At 44.4% G+C, this 23,747-nt stretch overlaps 1 protein-coding gene across 1 annotated transcript in view; it reads left to right on the top strand.

Moving 5' to 3' along the window:
• The window catches only part of MAP3K21 (mitogen-activated protein kinase kinase kinase 21), a 53,609-nt gene that overhangs the window by 17,225 nt on the left and 12,637 nt on the right, over window positions 1-23,747 (top strand). The window contains exons 2-6 of the mRNA XM_056852516.1: window positions 2,995-3,175; window positions 5,354-5,502; window positions 8,177-8,352; window positions 8,865-9,105; window positions 13,440-13,562. Coding sequence (XP_056708494.1) covers window positions 2,995-3,175; window positions 5,354-5,502; window positions 8,177-8,352; window positions 8,865-9,105; window positions 13,440-13,562 — 870 coding nt within the window. The remainder of the gene's footprint in view (window positions 1-2,994; window positions 3,176-5,353; window positions 5,503-8,176; window positions 8,353-8,864; window positions 9,106-13,439; window positions 13,563-23,747) is intronic.

A 23,747-nucleotide genomic window follows, 5' to 3' on the forward strand; every position in this document is an offset into this window, starting at 1 on the left:
GAGCTTTGAGCGAGCATCAAAATTGACCTTGCCAAAATGGCCCTAGAGTAAAAATCATTGTTTGTGCAAAGTGTACTCTTTAGGATTGGGCTTATCATCTAATTCTAACGGCAAATATTAACCTTTGTGGTTGTGGTGCTCATGTTCTACCTATCTTTTTTTTTTAAAAAAAACGAAGCATTTTGCATAGTTTCTTACCTGAGTCACAGTACCTGCAATAAAAGCTTCCACATTCTGATGCTGCCATTTGTGAACTTCAGTCAGGTACGGTTGAGTGCACAGGATAAGCCCAAGGTTGTAAAGGTCATTTGTTTTGATATGAAGCTAATGAGGGGCAAATATCTGTAGAAGTCCACCAGGGACGGCCTGGTGCAAGTTGCTAGGCAACCTACCACAAGAATTTGTTCAGTCACGAGCTGTTTAGTATATTTATGTCAAGCACTCTGCCACCCAGCTTGCCAAGTGAAAGGGAGGGGGGGAAATGCAGAGTTTATGTAGTAATTGTAATTATTCTTTGTCCCGCTTGCTGGAAGTTGCTCCGCCTGCTGTTTCCCCCCCTCTCCGTGTGTAAAATGAAACCTGGCCGTCAGCCAGTTATTACCTTTTCAAGGCAGTTTGTTTGTTTTTGGTTTCGGTCATACTGACTGACTGACATGGAATTTATGGAATTCTGCTTTGCGTGTCTAGAATGCAAAACAATAGACCTTTTATTAAAAGGCAAAGGGCATTGTATTCATACCGTTACATTTACAATATTCTTTTTATATTAATTACTGCTGTTGTAGGCACTGAGTGACGATGTACGCTCTTTGGTTTTTCAGTTGTGCTTCAAGATTGGTTGTTCCGCATTAGTGACCCTTTTTTTTAAAGCATAGTCAAATATTAATAATTTCCTGCATTGCATCTGTAAGAGTTCACCAGCCTTCTGCTTGAGCACATTCCACAGTTTTACGTGGTTTAACTGGTTAACTGTTAATGGTATTTTACAATTTATATGGCCAGAAAGTTACCTGTGAATTGGTGCTTGCCCTCTGCGTTATCCTGCGGGTGCTACAACAGAGCTGCTCCTGTTGACAGAGGTGGTATGAAATAGACATTAGAAAAGTTTCATTGCAGTAGTACAGACTTCTAAGTCTAGCCGGCTCCCTGATACACTAGTGGTTTTATGTGTAAAGATTCTGTTTTTCTATTAGGATGCATTTTGCCATGCAGTTTTCCCTCCTGCCAGTGGCATAGTCCAGCAATAGATTAACCACCTCATTCACTGTTGTGTGGACTAGGTGGCCACTGGCTCGAAAGAAAGCTCTGTTTCCAGAAATGGCATCTGCAGTATATTGTGTGTGTGTTTCCTCCTCATTCATTAAGACAGTAGATCACGTTTATAAATGTTCAATATCTCTGTCCAAGAACAGGGTATAACTATCTTTCAGGCCGTGTAAACCTCAATCAAAATATTGTCTCCTCATAGCTCTGTTGTTTGCCGGATTTGTTTTGTGGAGTCCCACAATTTTCTGTTCACTAACCCGTGCTCTATATCTATAAAGGTAAAGGTAGTCCCCTGTGCAAGCACTGTGTCATTACTGACTCATGGGGTGACGTCACATTGCGACGTTTACTGGGCAGACTATGGGCTGGTTTGCCATTGCCTTCCCAGTCATCTACACTTTAGCCCCAGCAAGCTGGGTACTCATTTGACTGACCTTGGAAGGATGGAAGGCTGAGTCAACCTTGAGCCGACCTGAAACCGACTTCCGTCATGATCGAACTCAGGTTGTGAGCAGAGCTTGGACCGCAGTACTGCAGCTTACCTCTCCGCACCACAGGGCTCTTACCTATATCTATAATGAGGCCACTGAATTAGATAGTTTAGATTGTTTGAAGCTTTGAGGTTGGGGTGTTATCAATAAGCAGATGCCACCCAGCTATATATTGCATTAACCAACCATCCAGATGTGTCTGTCTTGGTTCTGGATCCATGCTTTGAGGCTGTCGTCAGGTGACTAAGGCAGAACAAGTTGAAGCCAAATTAACTCTGGTTAGGAAGGCTGATAAGAGGGATTGGATCTGCTTGTCCTAGATGGAATGAAGTTGGCTTTTTCAGAGCAGGTTCCTTCTCTTTGAAAAAGCAGGTTGACATGGTGGCCAGGAGTGTCTTCAATCAGCTGCATCTGGTTCACCAACTTTCTTGTTACCTATACTGAGCCATAATCTCACTGTTGGGTTGCTGCAACATGCTCTATGTGGGGCTGCCCTTGAAGACAACCCAGAAGCTGCAACTGTTCCAGAACGCAGCAGTCCAGCTATAGTCAGGGGCTAGCTGCTGGGAACATATGTTGCCCATTTTGAAACAGCTCCATTGGCTGCCAGTCTGTTTCCCAGTTCAGTTCAAGGTGTTAGTCATGATCTTTAAAGCCTGGGACCCATATATTTGAAGGATTGTCTCCTTCCATATGTCCCTATGCGCCAGTTGTGGTCTTCAGGTACCCATCTGTTTGCTATCCCACCACTTAGGGTGGTCCATCTGGCAACAACCAGGGCCCCAGGCCTTTCCCATCATGGCCCCTGCTCTGTGGAATGGGTTCCCTAAAGAAGTGAGGGGAGCCCCTTCCTTGGAGTGCTTCAAGAGGCTCTAAAAGTCTTGCTTGTTTGCCAGGGCTTTTTTTTTGGGGGGGGGGGTGTTCAGTGGCAGGCATATTTTAATGGGGGGAAGGGAGAAATGTTGGGGTTTAACTGAAAATGCTTTTTAACTATTGTAAGCCACTTTGAACCACAAGTAAAGGCAGGGTATAGATGTTGTAATAAATAAATCTATGAAATAAATTCAAATTGATTCCCCCCCCCTTAAAATAGAAAAGCAGTAATACAAAGGAATAAAGAAAGGCACCATAGCTACACTCTTATTACAAGTAATGCATCTAGGGTCATCAGCTGTAAATGATATGCTTACAAGTTAACAGTAAAGAAGATTTAAACACTTTTTTCTCTCCTTTGCAGTTCTGTTGCTTGAGAAGATAGAGAATGATGATATTCATAATAAAACTCTGAAGATTACAGACTTTGGCTTGGCTAGAGAGTGGCATAGGACAACTAAAATGAGTGCAGCTGGCACCTATGCATGGATGGCTCCCGAAGTTATCAAGTCTTCCATGTTTTCTAAAGGAAGTGATATTTGGAGGTAAATGATTCATAGCATTCTTACATTTATTTATTTTTTTATTTTAAAAAAACTGATTTCTGTATAGTGAAATGAAATTTGAAGTAGTAATGGGACTAATGTTTTCCCTAACTACCAGCCCTATAGAAATATGATTTTTATTTGACATAAGGGATTTTTTCATTCTGTCCTTGCTCTTTATAAGGGAAATATGCAGGGCACCAAAACCATACCGATAGACCTTCTCCAGCTTTTAGGTAGAAATTGTCTGAGTGCAATGCATCTTAAATGAAAGGGTGCTTAACATTTTGGTTTTAACTTTATGGTGTTATGAGGGGCTATCTTGAACTGAATTGCAATGGTTCTTGTAGGTTATCCGGGCTGTGTGACCGTGGTCTTGGTATTTTCTTTCCTGACGTTTCGCCAGCAGCTGTGGCAGGCATCTTCAGAGGAGTAACACTGAAGGACAGTGTCTTTTCATGCGTTACTCCTCTGAAGATGCCTGCCACAGCTGCTGGCGAAACGTCAGGAAAGAAAATACCAAGACCACGGTCACACAGCTCGGATAACCTACAAGAATCGATGAACTCTGACCGTGAAAGCCTTCGACAATATTTTGAATTGCAATGGGTTGGATACAGCGGAGCTTTTCCAGTGACAGAAGGGGGTGATATTTGTTGATTCCCCCCCCCTTTCTACTACAGAACTCCAGTTCCCCCCTCATGCTGTTCCTGCATGGCCATCTTCCCCCCAGCAGCAGCATTTCAAGGGGCATTTTGGCCTGCAGAAGGAGGGAAGAGGTGGGGAAGTCAGACTGTACTGATGGAAATTTTTCTGTCAGAGCAAATTTTTAGCAGGGCCCAAGCTATCATGTTTGGTATGGGGAATGATAGATTTCCCAGTGGTACTTTACAGGTCATGATTAACTTCTGTTGTGCTTATATTGTTTGAGAAAGAGAAAATGTTAACAGTTCTTTCATAGCTTACTAATACACTAGCTTCTCTTTAGGTTCAACAAAATTAATTTCTCTTTTGTCTTGCATACTTATTCTTATATTACAAAACAAAGCATTCAGAATTGGAGTTTTTGGTTTGCAAGGTTCATTTGATAGCTAAATTCTATGGGCATGATAGTTTCCCAAGCAGCTTCAACCACGATGTACAAAGAGTTCCCCATATACACAACAGAACTTTGTAACATAACCCATAACAGAAAGTGATTGCAGAAAATGGGCAGCCTCTGTTCACCCCCATGTCTCCTTTCAGTCTTTGTCCCACTCCCTTGGTCAAGAAACATAAGCTTAGAATCTTCTAGTCATCATGATGAACTAATGCGGTACCTGCTCGCACACCCAATGTCTGCAGGATTGGGGAGAAGGAGTGATGCCATATAAGGATACCATAGTGGTTGTCTTTTGGCATAATGTCCTGTGTCACTCCCACTGCTATTGGCCTACCTGTTTTGTCCCTTATTCATTTCTGTTGCTTCCCACGTGGAAAAAAGTCATATATTCAAGCAGAATAAATTATTCATATAGATTCGTTAGTTAGATGCAAGAAGAAAAAGTAGCTCCTCCCCCCCATGCTCAAGAGTGTTTTGAGGAGTAGAGTTATGCACAAAAGATGCATAATTTTGCGCAGTTATGTAAAAGTCACTTTTGGCTTTTAATTTAAGAATCCTTAAACATCACGGGCCTACTATAATACATTTCAAATTAGACCAAATCCATTTCAAGTGAAATTAACACATAACAGTGGGCTATTTATTGTGTGTTTTTCAAGTTGAAAAACATGTGTGACAGGATGGAAGAAGATGGATTCTTCTGTTCCTTATTCTCCAGGCCTTTCTTGCATGCTTAGACCTCTGGTGGAAGGAAATGGGTAAAACTACTTCGTTGTTCCTAAGATTCCTCTTCATTTATGTGGATTATGTTGATTGCCTGGTAGCATATGTGTGATTGGTAGGCATTTTATTTTGCTTTAAGCATGTGTAGCTTCGCTAATCAGTGTTGGAAGGATAAAGATTATTGAGATTGAATAGTCTTTGTTGAGTTTTCAGATACTTTTCAGTCTTTACCAAAGTACTTTCTAGACAAGTATTTTCTAGTACTTTCTAGACAGTCTTTATTTTGCCCTTCAGTAAGCCGTGTGTCTGCATTAAAGGAAGTAAATGTAACTGTTTAAAAATTTACTTTGTAGTTATGGCGTATTGCTGTGGGAACTGCTTACAGGAGAAGTTCCTTACCGTGGCATTGATGGTCTTGCGGTGGCTTATGGTGTTGCTGTCAATAAGCTTACTTTGCCCATTCCATCCACCTGTCCTGAACCATTTGCTAAACTAATGAAAGGTACATGTGCAGCTTATTAAAACAATTGCTACAAGATGACTAGCTTGTTGTCTATAATATGCATGTTTTTAGTTTCAACATTTCACTTGGTATCATGCTAACTTTACATTAGTTTGCTACTTCATGGCAGTTCTGTGCTAAAAACGTTTTTTAACACATTCAAATCTGATGCATATAGTTAATTTTTAAGTCTATATTAATCTTCAGAAGCATTGCTTGTATATTTATTCTTTCTTTACTTACTTAATTTATACTGCACCCCAATGGGATCCCAAAGCAGTTTACCTCCTTTCCTCCATTTTATCCTCGCAACAGCCCTGTGAGGTAGGTTAGGCCAAGTATATGTGACCTGCCCAAGGAAACCCAGCAAGCTTTTCATAGCAGAGTGGGGATTCGAGGCTGAGTCCCAGATCCTAGTCTAATGCTCTAACCACTGTACCATCCTGGCTTTTGGAGCCACTAAATTGTATTTCGCCTTTCCCATAAATGAACTCAGAGAAGCAGTGTAACTTCACAGTAAGCTGTGATCTAGTTTAGGTTGAGGGATAGTGACATGAGAAAAGCTACCCTGTTAGGTTTTGTAGCCTAATAAGGATTTGAATCCATCCAAACTCACATTTCAGCCAGGGTATAGCTCTGGCTTTGAAAAGCAAATTTAGAAGTTAGTTAGCAAAGCCTGGTGAAATCGAGTAGGGTTTCACACTCTGGGCTATGGCACCTTACTCTTTTCACCATTGCAGTGAATGGAGGATAAGAAAACAGCCCTTGATTGCTAGCACAGTGTGTTTGTTTGGTTCTTACCCCCTCATCTTTCCCAGCCAGGCCAGGCTCAGGGTGGCTTCCAACAGTAAATAAACATACAGTATAAAACCAATACACAGCATTTAAAACCATAATTCCTATCCTAAACGTATAAGAAAATTTATAAGATGGCGCCCTGTGCTACAGGGCTACCTCCTATAGGTGGACTGTCCTCTGTAGGTGAAATTGGACTGGAGATGGTAGATGGGAAGACAACCAACCGGTGAAAGCTCACAGGCCCAGAAAGGTTAGGGTTGCCAGGTCCCTCTTTGCTGCCGGTGGGAGGTTTTTGGGGCAGAGCCTGAGAAGGGCATGGTTTGGGGAGGGGAGTGAATTAAATGCCATAGAGTCCAATGGCCAAAGCGACCATTTTCTCCAGGTGGACTGATCTCTATTGGCTGGAGATCAGTTGTAATAGCAAGAGATCTCCAGCTAGTACCTTGAGGTTGCCGGGGCCATAAACAACACTTCTCATGATGTTGTTTCATTTGAGACACTAGGTCTTGCAATACTTCGCTGCAGTGTTTGCATTTTGCACATATGCCTGCCTTATCCATAGGTAGAGGAACTTCATTAAAATATTCCCAAACTGGGTCTATTTGACAATCTCCTGCCATTATAGGTTTTCTCCTTCAGGGAAAGAATAATATGATAAACCTCAGGCTATATACACAATGATCTCAAGACTTGTGGAGAATTCTGCTCAAAAGGTTTCACTATAATTTTTACGGCTTGCCCCTCCCTCCTCACACCTAGCTCCTTGTGCAGATCTATTCCACTCCAATCAATTTTCTATTCGGTGACCTTCTTGAAACTTAGCACTTAAGAGGTAAGGGGGTTGATTCTGTGTACATAGATTTGCAAAGGAGCAATATGATTAAGGTCTTTTTCTCAACTCTGTATGTTTATTTTATAACATTTTTGCCACGAAGAAGAGGCATGTTATCTCTGCAGACACAAATTCACAGTTTTGAGAACTGCAAAAACAAGCATCTGTGATAATATCTTCTACATCAGAGGTGTCAAAGATACGGCCCATGGGCCGGATCATGCCAGCCAAGCACTTTTATCCAGCCCATGGAGTCGAGACAGACATCCTCCTGCTTCTCCACCCCCCCGGGGCCGCAGACCTAACAAATGAGTTTGACACCCCTGTTCTAAATAGAAAAATTTCCCAAAATAATCTTACAGAAACCTTTGGAAGAGCATGACATTGTGAATGGATTAATGGAATTCATTTGCCAAAAAATATAAACATTGCATCAGTATACAGCCTCATGCTGCATAATTAAAAACTAATCCTTCTTTCATGATGAATAACCTTTAGACTATAATGTATCTTAAATAGAAAATTATCTTTGGATAGATTTTTCCTCAAAAAGCATTTTATTTTAAAAATCTGATTTTTATTATTTTAAAAAAATCATTGATTTTTATCCACCCGGGCTCCTACCCCACCATTGCACGTAGCAAACTGCATGCAACCTGGATGGATTTGTACATAATGTATACATGTGTGCTTTGCTTGCTTTTCTTTCCCCCCGTTTTGAAAGGGAAGGGCTCTCAGGTATTCTAGAAATCAAACATACATTGATCTGTCTGTATTCCCATTTTCCACATGTTCTGCCTGCCACGCTGTATGTAGGATTTTGTTCCATTTGGTGACCCTGAATGGAAATAATCTCAGTGACTTTCATGGGGTTCTCACAGGGATAGTTCCAAGTGAACTGAACCAACAGACATGAAGGAAAAGAAATGACATATGTGGAGATCTCTCACGTGAAGTGCCAAATAGTTTAGCATTCATACAAATTGCTGTACATTCAAGTTTTGTTTGCATTTTCTTCTGATTGATACAACTGATGAATTTTAGACTGCTGGGCTCAGGACCCTCATATCCGACCATCGTTTGCCTTGATTCTTGAGCAGCTTACTGCCATTGAAGGGGCTGTTACAACTGAGATGCCTCAGGAATCCTTCCATTCAATGCAAGATGACTGGAAACTGGAAATCCAACAGATATTCAATGAACTTAGGACCAAGGAAAAGGTAAGTGAATTTTTCAGAGGCAAGGTGGGTGAGCAGCAAAAGCAGGGTCTTCTCAGTGGAAGCACCAAGCTCCCTCTCCCCAGATGTTCACCTGCCAGTAACTGTACTATTTGTTGTGAACCAGGCCAAGACATTTTTATTCACCCACTTCTTTTAGAAATTCTGCTCTCTCTGATAGTGTTATTAGCTGCCCTAGTTGGGTATCATCATTGTTTTAGGAGTTCATTTTCCACTGAGTTTTTATAGATTTGTAAACCCTTTGTTTTTACTCTGATGTTGCTTTAATGTTTTTAAAGGTTTTATTTCAATATTTTAATTTTGTTTGATGCCATTTTAGTTTATTGTGGTGACTCGTATTTTTATTGTTTTATTTATAAGCTGATTTGTATGGTGAGGCAGGATAAAATATTTTGTATAAATAAATCATGGGGTCCAGTTCAGTTCATATAATTGGTTTGTGTTGACATAAGATTGGTCTTTGTCCTAACAATTATTTCTATAACTGTTATTAGGAGCTGAGGTCACGAGAAGAAGAATTAACAAGAGCTGCTCTTCATCAGAAGTCTCAAGAAGAATTGCTGAAGCGGCGTGAGCAGCAGCTAGCAGAACGGGAGATTGATGTACTGGAGCGAGAACTGAATATTTTGATATTCCAGCTAAATCAAGAGAAGCCCAATGTGAAGAAAAGAAAGGGAAAGTTTAAAAAAAGCCGATTAAAACTTAAAGATGGACATAGAATCAGTCTGCCTTCAGGTTTGGTTCCCCCTCTCCACTCTTTTTAAAGGGGTATTGCATTGTCAGATTTAAATTCCTGGTTGAAATTTAAGTATCATGGGATTTGGCTGACTTCACTATTAGTATATAGATACAGGTGGGGACCAGCAAGAAACTTGCAGAGAGGGGGCATTCACCCCACCTTTGTTTCATCCCCTTCTCCCCCTATTTCTTTGCCTCTCACTGTTTCTCCATGTCACCCCTTCTCTTTCTCTCTCCCCCCAAGCCAGTCCCCCTTCTTTCTCCCCCCCCCCCTCCTTTTTCCTACCTTTGAGCCTGGCAGTCAGTGGTGTTGCCTGGAATCTGCTCCAAGCCCAGAAAAGCTCTCCGTGGTGGCTGGGCCTTTCCCAATGTCTGCTGCAGCCGAGCCCAGAGAGGCTGCCAGCATACTCCACCGCAGTGGCCGGGCCCAAACCATTTTCCAGCATCCACCACTACTGCAGCCAGTCCTCCTGGGCTGTGTACAGCCAGGCTCCGCTGCTGCTGCAGCAGCCGCCACTAGTGGGGCCCACCAGCAAAGAAGCAGCAGGAACAGCGGCAGCCGCCAGGGCCCTCTATTTTACTTTTGGGGGAATTAATCCCCCCTGGTGTTCTTTGTCTGCAAACGATGATATGATGATAATCTGTTTTAACTGAATTAAAAGAAATAGCCATTGGCCTATTGAATTACTATTTGCTACTGCTAATAGATGCAAAAGGAAAGTCCGAAGCTGTTCGACGCATATAATAGGAACATGGAATGTGAGAAGCATGAATCAGGGTAAGCTTGAAATTGTTAAACAAGAAATGGAACGCATGGACATTTCAGTCCTGGGAGTAAGTGAATTAAAGTGGACTGGATTAGGACATTTTCAATCAGAAAATTACAAAGTGTTTTATTCAGGGAATGACAAAAAGAGAAGAAACGGAGTTGCTTTAATAGTGAGGCAAGATGTAGCAAAGGCAGTCAGGAGCTATAATGCAAAGTCTGACCGAATAATATCAATCAGACTTCAGGGAAAGCCTATCAACATAAGCATCCTTCAAGTTTATGCCCCAACTACAGATGCTGATGAGGAAGAAATTGAAAGTTTTTATGCCAGTGTTCAGGAAGAAATTGATCACACACCTAAACAAGATATGCTGATAATCATAGGTGATTGGAACGCAAAAGTAGGAAACAAAGCAGAATCAAATGTTGTTGGCAGATTTGGGCTAGGAGCACAGAATGAAGCAGGAGAACGCCTCGTAGAATTCTGTGAAGACAACAATCTGTTCATTGCAAACACATGTTTCAGGCAACCAAATAGACGATTGTATACATGGACATCACCAGACGGCCAGTATAGAAATCAAATAGATTATATAATTGGAAGCAGAAGATGGAGAAGCTCTATTCTCTCGGCCAAAACAAGACCAGGAGCCGACTGCGGTACAGATCATGAACTGGTAATATCGAAAATCAAGATAAAGCTTAAGAAAAACACCAAAACATTCATAGCACCAAAATACAATCTAAGCAATATTCCGGAAGAGTTTAAAGACCATGTAAGGAACAGATTTGCATTACTAAGTTCAAGTGAATGTAAACCTGAAGAACTATGGGTGGAAACTAGAGATATTATCAAGGAAGAATGTGCAAAGACTATTCCTGTAGCCAAAAGAAAAGAAAAACCTCGATGGATGTCTGAGGAAACTCTTAAAATTGCCAGAGATAGACGAGAAGCAAAAGTAGAAGGTGACAGAAATAGAATCAAAAGTCTAAGTGCAACGTTCCAGCGACTAGCACGTAGAGACAAAGAGACCTATTATAATAACCAGTGTAAAGAAATAGAAGAGAACAACAAAAAAGGAAGAACAAGAGATCTGTTCCACAAGATCCAAGAAATCAAAGGGAAATTTAAAGCACGGTTAGGCATGCTGAAAGATCAGCATGGAAATACATTAACTGAACAGGACAAAATAAAGAAAAGGTGGGAACAATACACTGAAGAACTATACAGAAGAGATGAAAGGATAAAAGATTCTTTCCAAGAAGAATCTTTTGAAGAAGAACCTACAGTTTTAGAAAGTGAAGTGAAAGCTGCATTGAGAGCAATCGGGAGAAACAAATCACCAGGAGCAGATGGGATATCAATAGAGCTATTTCAAGCCACAGAAACGGAGTCCATCAAAATCTTGACAAGAATATGCCAACAGATATGGAAAACAAAACAATGGCCCACAGACTGGAAACGATCCATTTACATTCCAATTCCCAAGAAAGGAGACATCAAAGATTGCAACAACTATCGGACCATTGCATTAATTTCTCACGCAAGTAAAGTGATGCTCAAAATCTTACAGCAAAGACTGTTACCATATATGGAACGAGAAATGCCTGATGTTCAAGCTGGTTTCAGAAAAGGAAGAGGCACTAGAGATCATATTGCAAATATACGCTGGTTACTGGAGCATACGAGAGAATTTCAGAAGAAAATCAGCTTGTGTTTCATAGATTACAGCAAAGCTTTTGACTGTGTGGATCATGAAAAGCTATGGCTGGTTTTAAAGGAAATGGGCGTGCCACTACATCTGATCGTTTTGATGCGCAACCTGTACTCTGGACAAGAGGCCACAGTTAGAACAGAATATGAAGAAACGGAATGGTTTCCAATTGGCAAAGGTGTCAGACAAGGATGTATTTTATCTCCCTATCTCTTCAATCTATATGCAGAACATATAATTAGGAAAGCAGGATTAGATTTAGATGAAGGTGGAGTGAAAATTGGAGGGAGGAACATTAATAATTTGAGATATGCTGATGACACTGCATTATTGGCAGAAAATAGTGAAGATTTGAAACAACTACTGCTGAAAGTTAAAAGAGAAAGTGCCAAAGCAGGACTGCAGCTGAACATCAAGAAAACAAAAGTAATGACTACAGGAGAATTACACAACTTTAAGGTTGACAATGAGGAAATTGAAATTGTTCAAGACTTTCTATTCCTTGGCTCCACCATCAACCAAAAGGGAGACTGCAGCCAAGAAATTAGAAGGAGATTGAGACTGGGAAGGGCAGCCATGAAGGAGCTAGAAAAGATTTTGAAGTGTAAGGATGTGACTATGGCCACCAAGACTAGATTAATTCATGCCATCATATTCCCTATTACTATGTATGGGTGTGAAAGCTGGACAATGAAGAAAGCTGATAGGAAGAAAATAGATTCCTTTGAAATGTGGTGTTGGAGGAAAGTGTTGCGGATTCCGTGGACTGCCAAAAAAAACAAATCAGTGGGTTATAGATCAAATCAAGCCTGAACTGACCCTAGAAGCTAAAATGACTAAACTGAGGCTGTCGTATTTTGGTCACGTCATGAGACGACAAGAGTCACTGGAAAAGACCGTCATGATAGGAAAAGTTGAGGGCAGCAGGAAAAGAGGAAGACCCAACAAGAGATGGATGGGCTCAATCAAGGAAGCCACAGCCTTCAATTTGCAAGATCTGAGCAAGGCTGTCAAAGACAGAACATTTTGGAGGACTTTCATTCATAGGGTCGCCATGAGTCGGAAGCGACTTGACGGCACTTAACACACACACTGCTAATTGCTCTATGATTACTAGAAACGATTGCTGTTTGGCTTGTAAAGCACAATGTGTTTTCAGTTCATGTCCCTTTCAGACTGGTAAATTAATTTAACAGAGTATGAGATCACATTAATAACTATTGAAGCCAGTGTTGTCCAGTATATAGTGTGGAAATTGCAAATGGGGAAAACAGGATCCAGTTTGCATGCAGCTGCAAAGCTCACTGGTCATTACCTGTGCTGTAAGGTTATTGTGAGGTTAACACTGCCCTGAGTTACATGAAGTCTGGGCAGTAGGATTACGTATGTAACAGACTTTATGCTTCTGTTACCTTCTTCCCAAATTTCAGAAATTATCTATAACTATAGCTTTACTTAGGAGCCCCATGGCTCAGAGTGGTAAGCTGCAGTACTGCAGTTTTGCTCACGACCTGAGTTCAATCCCGACGGAAGTCGGTTTCAGGTAGCCGGCTCAAGGTTCACTCAGCCTTCCATCCTTCCGAGGTCAGTCAAATGAGTACCCAGCTTGCTGGGGGTAAAGGGAAGATGACTGGGGAAGGCACTGGCAACCCACCCCATAAACAAAGTCTGCCTAGTAAATGTCAGGATGTGACGTCACCCCATGGGTCAGGAATGACCCGGTGCTTGCACAGGGGACCTTTATCTTTACCTTATAGCTTTACTTATTTACTTTAAATTACTATGCAAATTCTCTGGGTTTGTATTTAGAAACAATGAAACTTTCGCGTTCTTGTACTTTATAACAGATTTCCAGCACAAGATAACTGTGCAAGCTTCCCCAAATTTGGATAAGCGAAGAAGTTTAAACAGTAACAGCTCTAGTCCACCAAGTACCCCCCCAATACTTCCACGTCTTCGAGCTATACAGTGTAAGTATACATCAGGTTTTTTCCCTTGTCTTCTTGATTAATATAAAGTAATTTTTATATAGTAAAGGTACTGTTAGCTGGCAGCAGATGAATGTAAGGGGAAAATATTCCTCATACAAGTTCAAGGGGGCTGAGTAGGGTGACAAAGAAAATAATGAACAGAAAAGTCCCCGCATGAACGTCATGTAGTGTCTTTTCTTGTTCAGCTACCCGCAATTTCTGTCTATTTTGGGAAACACCAAATTTGGCCAGTAAAGAAAAGGATTCTTCAATGGGAGGAAGATTATATTGGATGGAGCTCTTTTTGTGGGACTTCCTCATCTCTTTTTACTACATAATATTACCTTATTCAGCTTCCATTGACTCTTTTGTTAGTGCATCACCTAAATTAATATCTAGCTTTGTTAATGTAATGACAAGCACATCTTTCCTTTGCTGTTGGTGTTTTCCATTTGGTGTTAGACATTTTAGATTTTCAGACAGAGCCTGCTTTTTTCTTCTTCCTTAATCCCTAAAGACTATGGTGAAGCAGCATCAGCTCCACCCAATACCACCTAATATAATCTGCAGCACATCCTGCATAAGAAGCAGACAAAAGCCTAATGGTTTGAACTCCCCCCCCCCTTTAATATCCAACCTGATGATGCATTCTAGGAAACTCAAAAGCTTGTGTGCTATTTTGTGTTCTTTTATTCAGACCAACTAAAATGGCTTTTGTTTTTGGATTTATCTTTGGACCACACGGCTAATTACAATCTTAGAAAAATAAAGGTTGTTATAGTTAATTTCATAGCTACTGTGTGACAGCTACACAATGTAAAAATGTATCATGGTTTGCATTCACCATGCTGGCAGTGGCCAGGAGTGCTTTTTTGCTGCTGCTGTGGTGCAGTGGCAGAGTATCTGCTTGGCACGCAGAAGGTCCCAGATTCAATCCCCGGCATCTCCAGTCAAGGGAGATGATGTGAAAGACCTCTGCCTGAGACCCTGGAGAGCTGCTGCTGGTCTGAGTAGACAATACTGACTTTGATGGACCAAGGGTCTGATTCAGTATAAGGCAGCTTCATGTGTTCATGTATTTATCAGGTGTACCCTTTCCTTGACAAGAAGTATTGACCACAATTATTCATGCCCCAGTAACCTACAGACTAGAATTTCTTAGGGCCACCCTTGAAAAGCATCCAGAAACTTCAGCTGGTCCAAGATGCAGCTGCCAGGGGTCAGCCTAAATGAACTACTTTGCTGCCAGTAGGTTTTCAGATCCAATACAAGATGCTGTTTTCCTCTTTTTTGAAGACCTAAATGGTCTTTATCTAGGATATCTTGTGTGTGTGTGTGTGTGTGTGTGTGTAAAGTGCCGTCAAGTCGCAGCCGACTTATGGCGACCCCTTTTGGGGTTTTCATGGCAAGAGATTAACAGAGGTGATTTGCCAGTGCCTTCCTCTGCACAGCAACCCTGGCCTTCATTGGTGGTCTCCCATCCAAATACTAACCAGGGTTGACCCTGCTTAGCTTCTGAGATCTGACGAGATCAGGCTAGCCTGGGCCATCCAGGTCAGGGCGATATCTTAGGGAACACCTTTTGTCCATGGGCACTTAAGTAATTATCCTTAACTATGGCTTGGACAGCCTACTAATCCATGGTTGGAACTTGCAAATAATCAGGCAAATCATGGCTTAGAGCTGCTTGTCTGCTTAGCACCTCCTTTTCTGTTGGCTTAGCACTCCCTTTTCTAGATGCAAGCATTCAGGATGTGGAACAACTGTAAATATGATGTGTCAGTTCAGAAATCATACCAACCTATAGTTAGTCCAAACCTTGGTTTGCAAACCCACTTCACATCATGGTTTATAATTCTGATTTGCCAGACAATTGCAAACTGTGGTTCATCAGTATGGATATTGGATCAAACTATGGTTAAGCTTCCTTAATCTCATTTAACACTGCATGTGAGGTGAGCTTAAAATTGATTGTGGTGAAGGGAGTGAGTATATACAAGAGAAGTGATGTGCTGGGGAAGTGTGTGGTCTGGTTGAGGGGATGCCAGCCTCCAGGTGCGACCTGGGGATTCCCCAGAAGAATTACAGCTCATCTCCAGATTACAGAGATCAGTTCCTCTGGAGAAAATGGATGTTTTGGAAGGTGGACTGTATGGCATTGTACCCCACTGAGGTGTCTGTCCTCCCTAGGCTCCACCCCCAAATTTCCAGGAGTTTCCCAGCCTGGATCTGGCAACCCTACCTCACCATCCCCCACCAGTGGCCAGGGGGAACTTGGCAACCCTATCTGGTCCTGATCCTTTAAACTAAGGGCCCAAACAGGTGTTATAATAAGCATTCATATCCAGATCCCCATATGTGAAGTTGAGCTACCAAAAGCAGCTGTGAATGTGACTTATTTGTATCATGATTGCCATGCTTGGGTTGTTGGTGGTGGTAGTAATTCATTTACTGACTCTATTTTGAAAATACCTCTACCAAACTGTTTTAAGCCCCTACAAGGAAGAAGGCATGATATGGATACCTAGCTATATGTTTCTCCTACTGTGGCTGAAAGCAATGCAGAGGGGAGCATTTCTGATCAGCTAAGTGGCACAAAGGAGTTAATTCACGCACACACACCCTTCCCTAGTGCTATAGTCCCTATCCAGATTTGACCTCCCAGCTCACATTCATGTATGGGGATTTGAATACTGATCCCCAGCATCTCTTTTATTTCAGTCCATAGTTAAGGGTTATACATATGCACTGGACTTAAAAGAGTAAATTCAGGTCAAGTTGAATGGTAGTAACTACTGTTGAAAGATCTTTCTGAGGAACATAAAAAATCAGCCAAGCATGTGTTTACGGTAACTGAGCTTGAAAACAGCAAGGTCAAGTACAAAGTTTGCACAGGAAAACAGAGAATTAACTAAGAGGGCAGGTAAAGAAGCAGAATCCAACTCCCAAAAAGCTAAAAGATATCCATTTCTAAAATTGTGTCAACACCCTTTATTTCTTAGCCAGAGCTTTTTGGGTACGAATCCTAGAGTGTGCCACTCATGCATTTCTTTATCTAAAACAAAGAACTTGCTTCCACTCGGCAGAGAGGTGGTCAAATCCTGTGTTAAATGTGAAGCTGATGATATACGCAAACTCACTTGTGGGTCTTCATATTCTCGTTCTGGGCTCTCCAAGCATCTTGCAACTGTGGGTTTTAGCATCCTGTGCCCAGGGAGGCAGGACTAAAAACTTCACTTCCTGTCTTCCTGGGCGGGAGCTCCATCCATCTCCAGTTTCCATCCTGCCTTGTACAGGGAAGCAGCTTCGCCAACAGGCTTCGCCACTGGAATACCCTTTTTACCCGGGATTTCCTCTATCTTCTGATCCTTTACCTTCTGATCCCTTGGCTTCTTCACTTCCTCATTCCTCCTCGGCCTTTAAAAAAAAAGAGAGAGAGAGACAGTCTCCCTCCTGCTTCTTTTACCGCCCACCCCTTTCCCACTCCTCCGTCTTCACTCCGGAGAGAGCAAGATGATGGCCGAACGGGGCGACTTGGACGAGGAGCTCCTCCCCTGGGGGGAGAATGACCGAGCTCTCGTCGCCTCGACAGGGCGGAGTCGCAAGAGGGATTCCAACGGCCGCCTTTGCTGTTCCACGGAATTGGGCGCGGAGAGCCTAGGCTCCTCAAAAAAGGCGCACGCTGCAGATTCAGGCGCGGAGGCTTCTGGCGCCACAAAGAGCGCGCTCAGCCGAGCCGCTTGAAAATGGCGCCCACGGGGAACCGCGCGGCGGCGAGTCGAGCGGCGGCAAGCCGGACGTGAGTACTCCGCCAGGGCAAGGCGCGTTTTTCCAAAGCGGGGGGGGGGGGCGCATGCACGTTTACCCCAGACTCTCCGCTTTCCCGCAGGGAAGCCTTTAATTTGTTTACGGGGGTTATGGAAAAGCTGGCGCAGATGCTGCAGGCATTTAGCGATTCCCTCTCCCCTCTGTTCAGGTCCTTGGTGAAATTATCCCAGGATAGTGCTACGAGTTCAGATTCTGGGGACCCTCAAGGCACATCTGGCAAGGGCCCCTTAGAGGCTAAGGGGTCGGGCTGGAACACAAAAGCGGCAAGGAAATCTTCCCGCACATTCCAGACTAGGGCCTCCCTGGAGGATGACTCATCCATTATGGGCTATTCTGAAGGGGAAAGCAGAGAAGAAGGGGAATTTGATTCTGACGAAGACAATCCATTGGTTTGGGAGGAACAACAGCCTCGCCTCTTTGGGGCAGAGGATTTTCAGAGCCTACTAACAAAGGCCCTAGTTGCCCTAGTTCTAAACGAAGAGCCAGATCCGGCTCCAGTTGCTACGAGCGCTAAGAAAAAAGGTGATAAGGAATTTTTTCCCAGATCCCAGCCCCGACAACATACTTTTCCTTTCCCGGAATACTTTGAAAACCAGGTCAAAGCAGAATTAGACAACCCCCTGGCCAACAGACAGTTTCCAGCCAGCGTCAAGAGGCTTTATGCCATGACACCTCAGACTATGGAGCTTTTACAAGTACCTATCATTGATGCCCCAGTCGCGGTGGTGCACTCCCTGGACCTGCCTGCTGAGGATGGCATGGGCAACATAAGAGACCCCATAAGAGACAGGAGGGCTGAGAATTTGACCAGAAAGATCCATGACGCCTCGGCACTAGCCATTCAATCCTCGGCCGCAACTTCAATCATGGCCAGAGCATCCATAGTTTGGATTAGAAAGATAGCTCAGCTGTATTCAGGCGAGAACTGCAGGGTTGTAGAGGGCCTTAATCGCCTCTCCAAAGCAGCGGCTTTCATGGCAGATGCGTCCTTTGACTCAATGACCTTCGCAGCCCGCGGCCTATCCTCCAACATAGCAGTGAGGAGGTCCCTGTGGTTGAGGCCTTGGCAGAATGAGTTCAAAACCAAGTCGCTTACCCTTTCCTACCCCTTCAAAGGAGGGAAGTTGTTTGGGGATAGGCTAAAAAAGATCCTGGTCGAGGACAAGGACAAGAAGAAGGTACTACCAAAGTCAGCTAGAAAGGATAGGAGATCCACCACTTCCTACCCTACCTTCAGGTTCTTCCACGCACTACCGCGCTTCAGGCCTGACCAGCGTAGGGACAGCTGGAACAGCTCCAGGGGCTCCTTTCGCAGGGGGAGTGGAAAGTTTTTTCGTCCCCAACAGGGCCAACAGCATTTCCACCCCAAGGGAGACAAGTTCTCCAAGGGCAATAAGCAATGACGCCAGACAACTGGCAGTGGGGGGGGGGGGGAGATTGCAGCACTTCAGCCACAAGTGGGTCCCTCCCCACACAGACGTTTGGGTATCCCAAGTGGTCTCCGAGGGATATTGAATAGAGTTTGTGAGCACACCAAAAAGCAGATTCCTGAGGTCCCCCAGATCACTGAAAAGGGAAAAGCACCAAAGAACCCTGGCAGCCATAACCCATCTATGTCCATTCAGGCTATCGAAGCGGTTCCCATCGCTGAGATTGGGACTTATTCAGTCTTCTTTACAGTCCCAAAACGCAACGGGGACTGGAGAGCCATCCTGAACCTGAAGCTCTTGAACAGGGCTGTAAGGTACAGAAGGTTCAGGATGGAGACGTTGAAGTCCATCATAGAGGCCTTGCAGCCAGGGGACTTCATGACATCCCTGGACCTGAAAGAGGCCTACCTGCATATCCTCATTCACCCGCTGCACAGGAGGTTTCTCCGCTTCTGCTACGCTGGGAAACATTACCAATTCAGGGCCCTCCCCTTCGGGTTGGGATCCGCCCCTCGAGTGTTCACTAAGGTACTTATAACCTTGGTGGCCACCCTCAGGCAAGAGGGGATAAGAGTTTTTCCTTATCTGGACGATATTCTGATCTGCTCCAGATCGGTGGTGGAAGCGGAGGCTCACACGCACAAGGTAGTGCAGGCTCTGTCAGATCATGGCTTCCTGATAAATCTGGAGAAAAGCCAGTTGACACCCACTCAGAGCCTACGCCACCTAGGGGTCATTTTGGACACCAACAGAAATTTAGTCTTCCTACCCCCGGACAAGATCCAAAAGATCAGATCTGTCGTCCCAACATTGCTAAGGGCGAAATCGGGAAAAGTAATGTTTCTAACCAAGTTGATGGGACTGATGGTGTCTTGCCTGAGTTGTGTTCCCTGGGCCAGGTTCCACTCGAGACCACTGCAGAGTCTTCTACAGCCTCACCAGCAGCTGATCGCCAAGAAGTTAAACAAGAGCCTAGTGCTGGATCAGAGCTTCCGGTCCAGCCTACAGTGGTGGCACAACCCAAGGAATCTCAGCAAGGGATTGGTCTTCCTGATGGAGGATCAGATCCAGATTCACACGGACGCCAGCATGGAGGGATGAGGAGCGACATGCCAATCTCGCATATCCCAAGGAACGTGGTCAAGGTCAGAAAAAGGTCTTCACATAAACGTCCTCGAATTCAGAGCCATTCGCCTAGCCCTGATCCAGTTTCAAGACGTACTTCGCCATCGTCACGTCCTCGTGAGAACAAACAATGTGTCAGCCAAAGCACACATAAGCAAGGGGGCTCCACGTCGTCAAGGCTTCACAAGGAAGCAGTCCTGATATTCACCTGGGCAGAACCTCCAGTCCATCTCGGCGGAACACGTCAGAAGAGTCCTAAATCTCCAAGCCGACTGGCTGAGCCGCCAGACGTTCGACGAAGGGGAATGGACCCTCAACAAATCCATCTTTCTCCAAATCACAGAGAGATTCGGACAGCCGACAGTGGACCTGTTTGCTTCGGGGGAGAATCATCTCCTCCCAAGGTTTTTCACAAGGTACTTCCACCCACAAGCAGAGAAAATGGATGCCCTGGTGTCCCCATGGCCCTCAGAGCTCCTCTTCGCCTTCCAACCTCTTCCCATCCTTCCGAAGGTAGTCAGGAAGATCAGGAAGGAGAGGGCAACAGTCATCCTGGTTGCTCCATTCTGGACAAGAAGGCCATGGTTTCCCAGTCTCAAGGAGCTGTTGGTACAGCAGCCTTGGGAACTGCCTCCGATACCAGACCTACTACTTCAGGGGCCCCTGCGTCATCCAGACCCTCTATGGCTACGCTTGACCGCCTGAAAGTTGAACGGAACTGGCTCCTAGACCAGTGATATAGCACGGCGATTGTCAATAACATGATTGAGGCTAGAAAGCCTTCCACTAGAAGGATATACGGCCTGTCGTGGAAGGCCTTCGTTCTGTGGTGCAGAAGAAAGGATGTCGATCCCCTATTTCCTAGTGTTTCCGAGGTCCTGGAATTCTTGAAAGAGGGGGTGGAACAGGGCTGAAGGCAGCTACTCTACGCAGGCAGGTAGCAGCTCTGTCTTCTGTCATTCCTTCCATCAACGGCATCGCAACCTCCAGGCACCCACACATTCAGACCTTCCTGAAGGGAGTGCTCCAGACCAGTCCTCCAGTCTACATTAAGCGTACTTCTCACCTGAGAAGATCAGACTCTCTGTTCATCTCCTTAACCAACCCCAACAAGGGTCTTAAGGTGTCTAGGGCAGCTATCGGCTACGCCATAAGACAGTGCATCGCTGTGGCGTACCAAGCCAGTAAGGTACCGGTCCCAGAAGGGATCTTGGCTCATTCTGTGCGGAGCGCTGCCGCCTTGGCAGCCTTCAATAGACAAGCCTCGGTGGAGGAAATTTGTAAGGCAGCCACCTGGGCATCAGTGTCCACCTTCACCAGGCACTATAAGATTAATACCATGGCCTCTGCCGATGCAGCCTTCAGCAGAAGAGTTCTGCAACACGTCTTGGAAGCTCCTCAGCCCGCCCAAACAGGGTAGCTCTTGGAGATCCCACAGTTGCAAGATACCTGGAGAGCCCAGAACGAGAACGGAACCTTGTTTACTTACATGAGGGCTCCTTCTGTTCTGGGATCGAAGGCATCTTGCCCGCCCAGAGCTCACTTCCAAGACGTAGTAATTTAATGAAATCAGTTTCAGGGGTTTCATGGGACACCCTGTAGGGGACTATACCATCTCCTTCGCCCGTTAACTTGCTCTCAACAAAGAGTGTGTGTTTCCTTATTTGTTCATGTGGCTACCAGCGGTGAATTATCTTATTTGTTCATGTGGATATGTTTCCTCTTATTTCTTTCTCACACTCTAATAATCCCGGGTAGTGTTGTTGCTGTTTTTTGCACTTACCTGTCTCCTTTAGCTCGGCGAGTCCGAAAACTGGATATGGGTGGAGCTCCCGCCCAGGAAGACAGGAAGTGAAGTTTTTAGTCCTGCCTCCCTGGGCACGTGATGGTAAAACCCACAGTTGCAAGATGCCTTCGATCCCAGAACAGAAGGAGCCCTCATGTAAGTAAACAAGGCTCTGTTCACCACCGTATCTGGTTTAAACTGGACTGCCAGCCATGCAAAGTAGCTGCACATGCTTAGTTAGCATACCAGCTCAACACTGGGCCTGGCAGGCTAGGCACCTGTGGTTGGTCTGCACGGGTGGTAGCATGGTCCCCCCGATCAGGCCTTCTGATTCAGATAGTTCCTGAAGTTCACAAGCAGAGCATGAAGGTGATGAAGGCCTTCCATGTGGATCCTTCCCAGCAGCAGGTTCTGAATTTGAGATTCTGTTTAAATAATATAGCTAATGTTTGTTGTCAAGTTAATGAGCCTGCAAGGAATCATGCATGAGCCTGAATGAATGAAAATAAATTGGGAGTTTCCCTCCTTCCCTCAACGATGTGAAAGTGCTGAGTGCCAGTACTAGGTGATAACTTGTTCCCCTTCTGGGTTCCTAGCCACAAGTGACATCAAGTCTTCACACAATGCCATTTTGCCAGTCCCCACCCCTCCCCAAATTCTCCTGCATGGAGCTCAGCTGGCATCTCTACTGCAGAGTTGCCAAGCTCCAGGTGGGCCTGATACTCTGCAGCCTAAGGCCATATCGTAGGTCTCTTATGCATGGCTGTTTCACTTGCCGTCACCCCTCCAGCGGCTTCGGGTCTTTGTGTTGATGATGCATGCCATTTCCGACTGCCAGAGGTCGCCTCACTCTCCCCTTGCATTTGTCTGCATTTTGCCCACGTTTTCAGAGACCTGTTTTATCTTGAATTTGAAAATGCAGACAAACCCGGGGAAAGGCAGGGGGAGAGCGAGGCGACCTCTGACGGTCAGAAACGGCATGAATAATCAACACAAAGTCCCGAAGTCGTCGGAGGGATGATGGCCAGTGAAACTGCCATGCATAAAAGACCTTTGTTACCTGATGGCTCTGGCTGCTGAGTGGGAGCGTGTTAGTCATATGTCTGAGTAGTACAGCCTTCAGAGTGTTCTTACCTCTTCCATTCTGTATGGAAGGGTTGGAGGTGGGTGGCAGTTGGAGCTGGGTGTGCAGCCCTCACCATAATTTTATGCCATCGCCCTCCATTCAGTTTCAAACAGCTGGAAAATGTTGGGGGTGGGGAAGGAAAGTGCAAATAAATAGGAACAGAAGAAGCACATTTTCTCTGATTTGCAATTCATCTCTAGACTCTTTTGGCTTACTAACCTGGGAAGGAATAAGAGTTGAGGAGTGTGTTCTCATAGCTTGCATCTCTAATGCTAATCTCTTTTCCCAGGACTACATAAATTATCAAGAGTTCAGTCAGCCTATTTGTTCCCCTCTGCTTCCTTTTGTGTTGTTTAAAGCAGATGCTCAACTGCCCTCAATATTGCATGCCCCATGAAGGGCAATGAGCAAGCTGTGTCAGATTGTTCTTTGGGCACCTCCTTCCTTTTTCCCCATCCTTCCAAATCAATATTTCTGTACATACCTGGGGAGTTCCATCATGATGTGTGCCTTTGTGTGACTCTGTTTTACTTCCCTATAGCTATTTGATACTAGACAAGTTGGGGGGCTTGTTTGGACTCACATGGAATCAATTATTGGGGAAATTGCCCTCCTAACATAATAGCTGAAGACTGCTGAGCTCGGGGATGGGAACAGTATTTATTGTGCAAAAGTCAGGAGTAGGCAGCAAACGCAGCTGTGCCTTCAGCAAATACTGATGTGAACATAACAGAGGCTGAACTTCTAGTCCCTTGATTAGATCACCAGCAAGTCACTCAGTACAGAAAAGAAGATCCAGCATATGCCGTCATTCAGTTGTTGAATCCACCATTGCTGTACTGCTTTTCCATTGCACTCAGACCCTAAAGTCTAATTGATTTTGGTATCTT

Source organism: Euleptes europaea, chromosome 7 (genome assembly GCF_029931775.1).
Source record: "Euleptes europaea isolate rEulEur1 chromosome 7, rEulEur1.hap1, whole genome shotgun sequence".
Lineage (NCBI taxonomy): Eukaryota > Metazoa > Chordata > Lepidosauria > Squamata > Sphaerodactylidae > Euleptes > Euleptes europaea.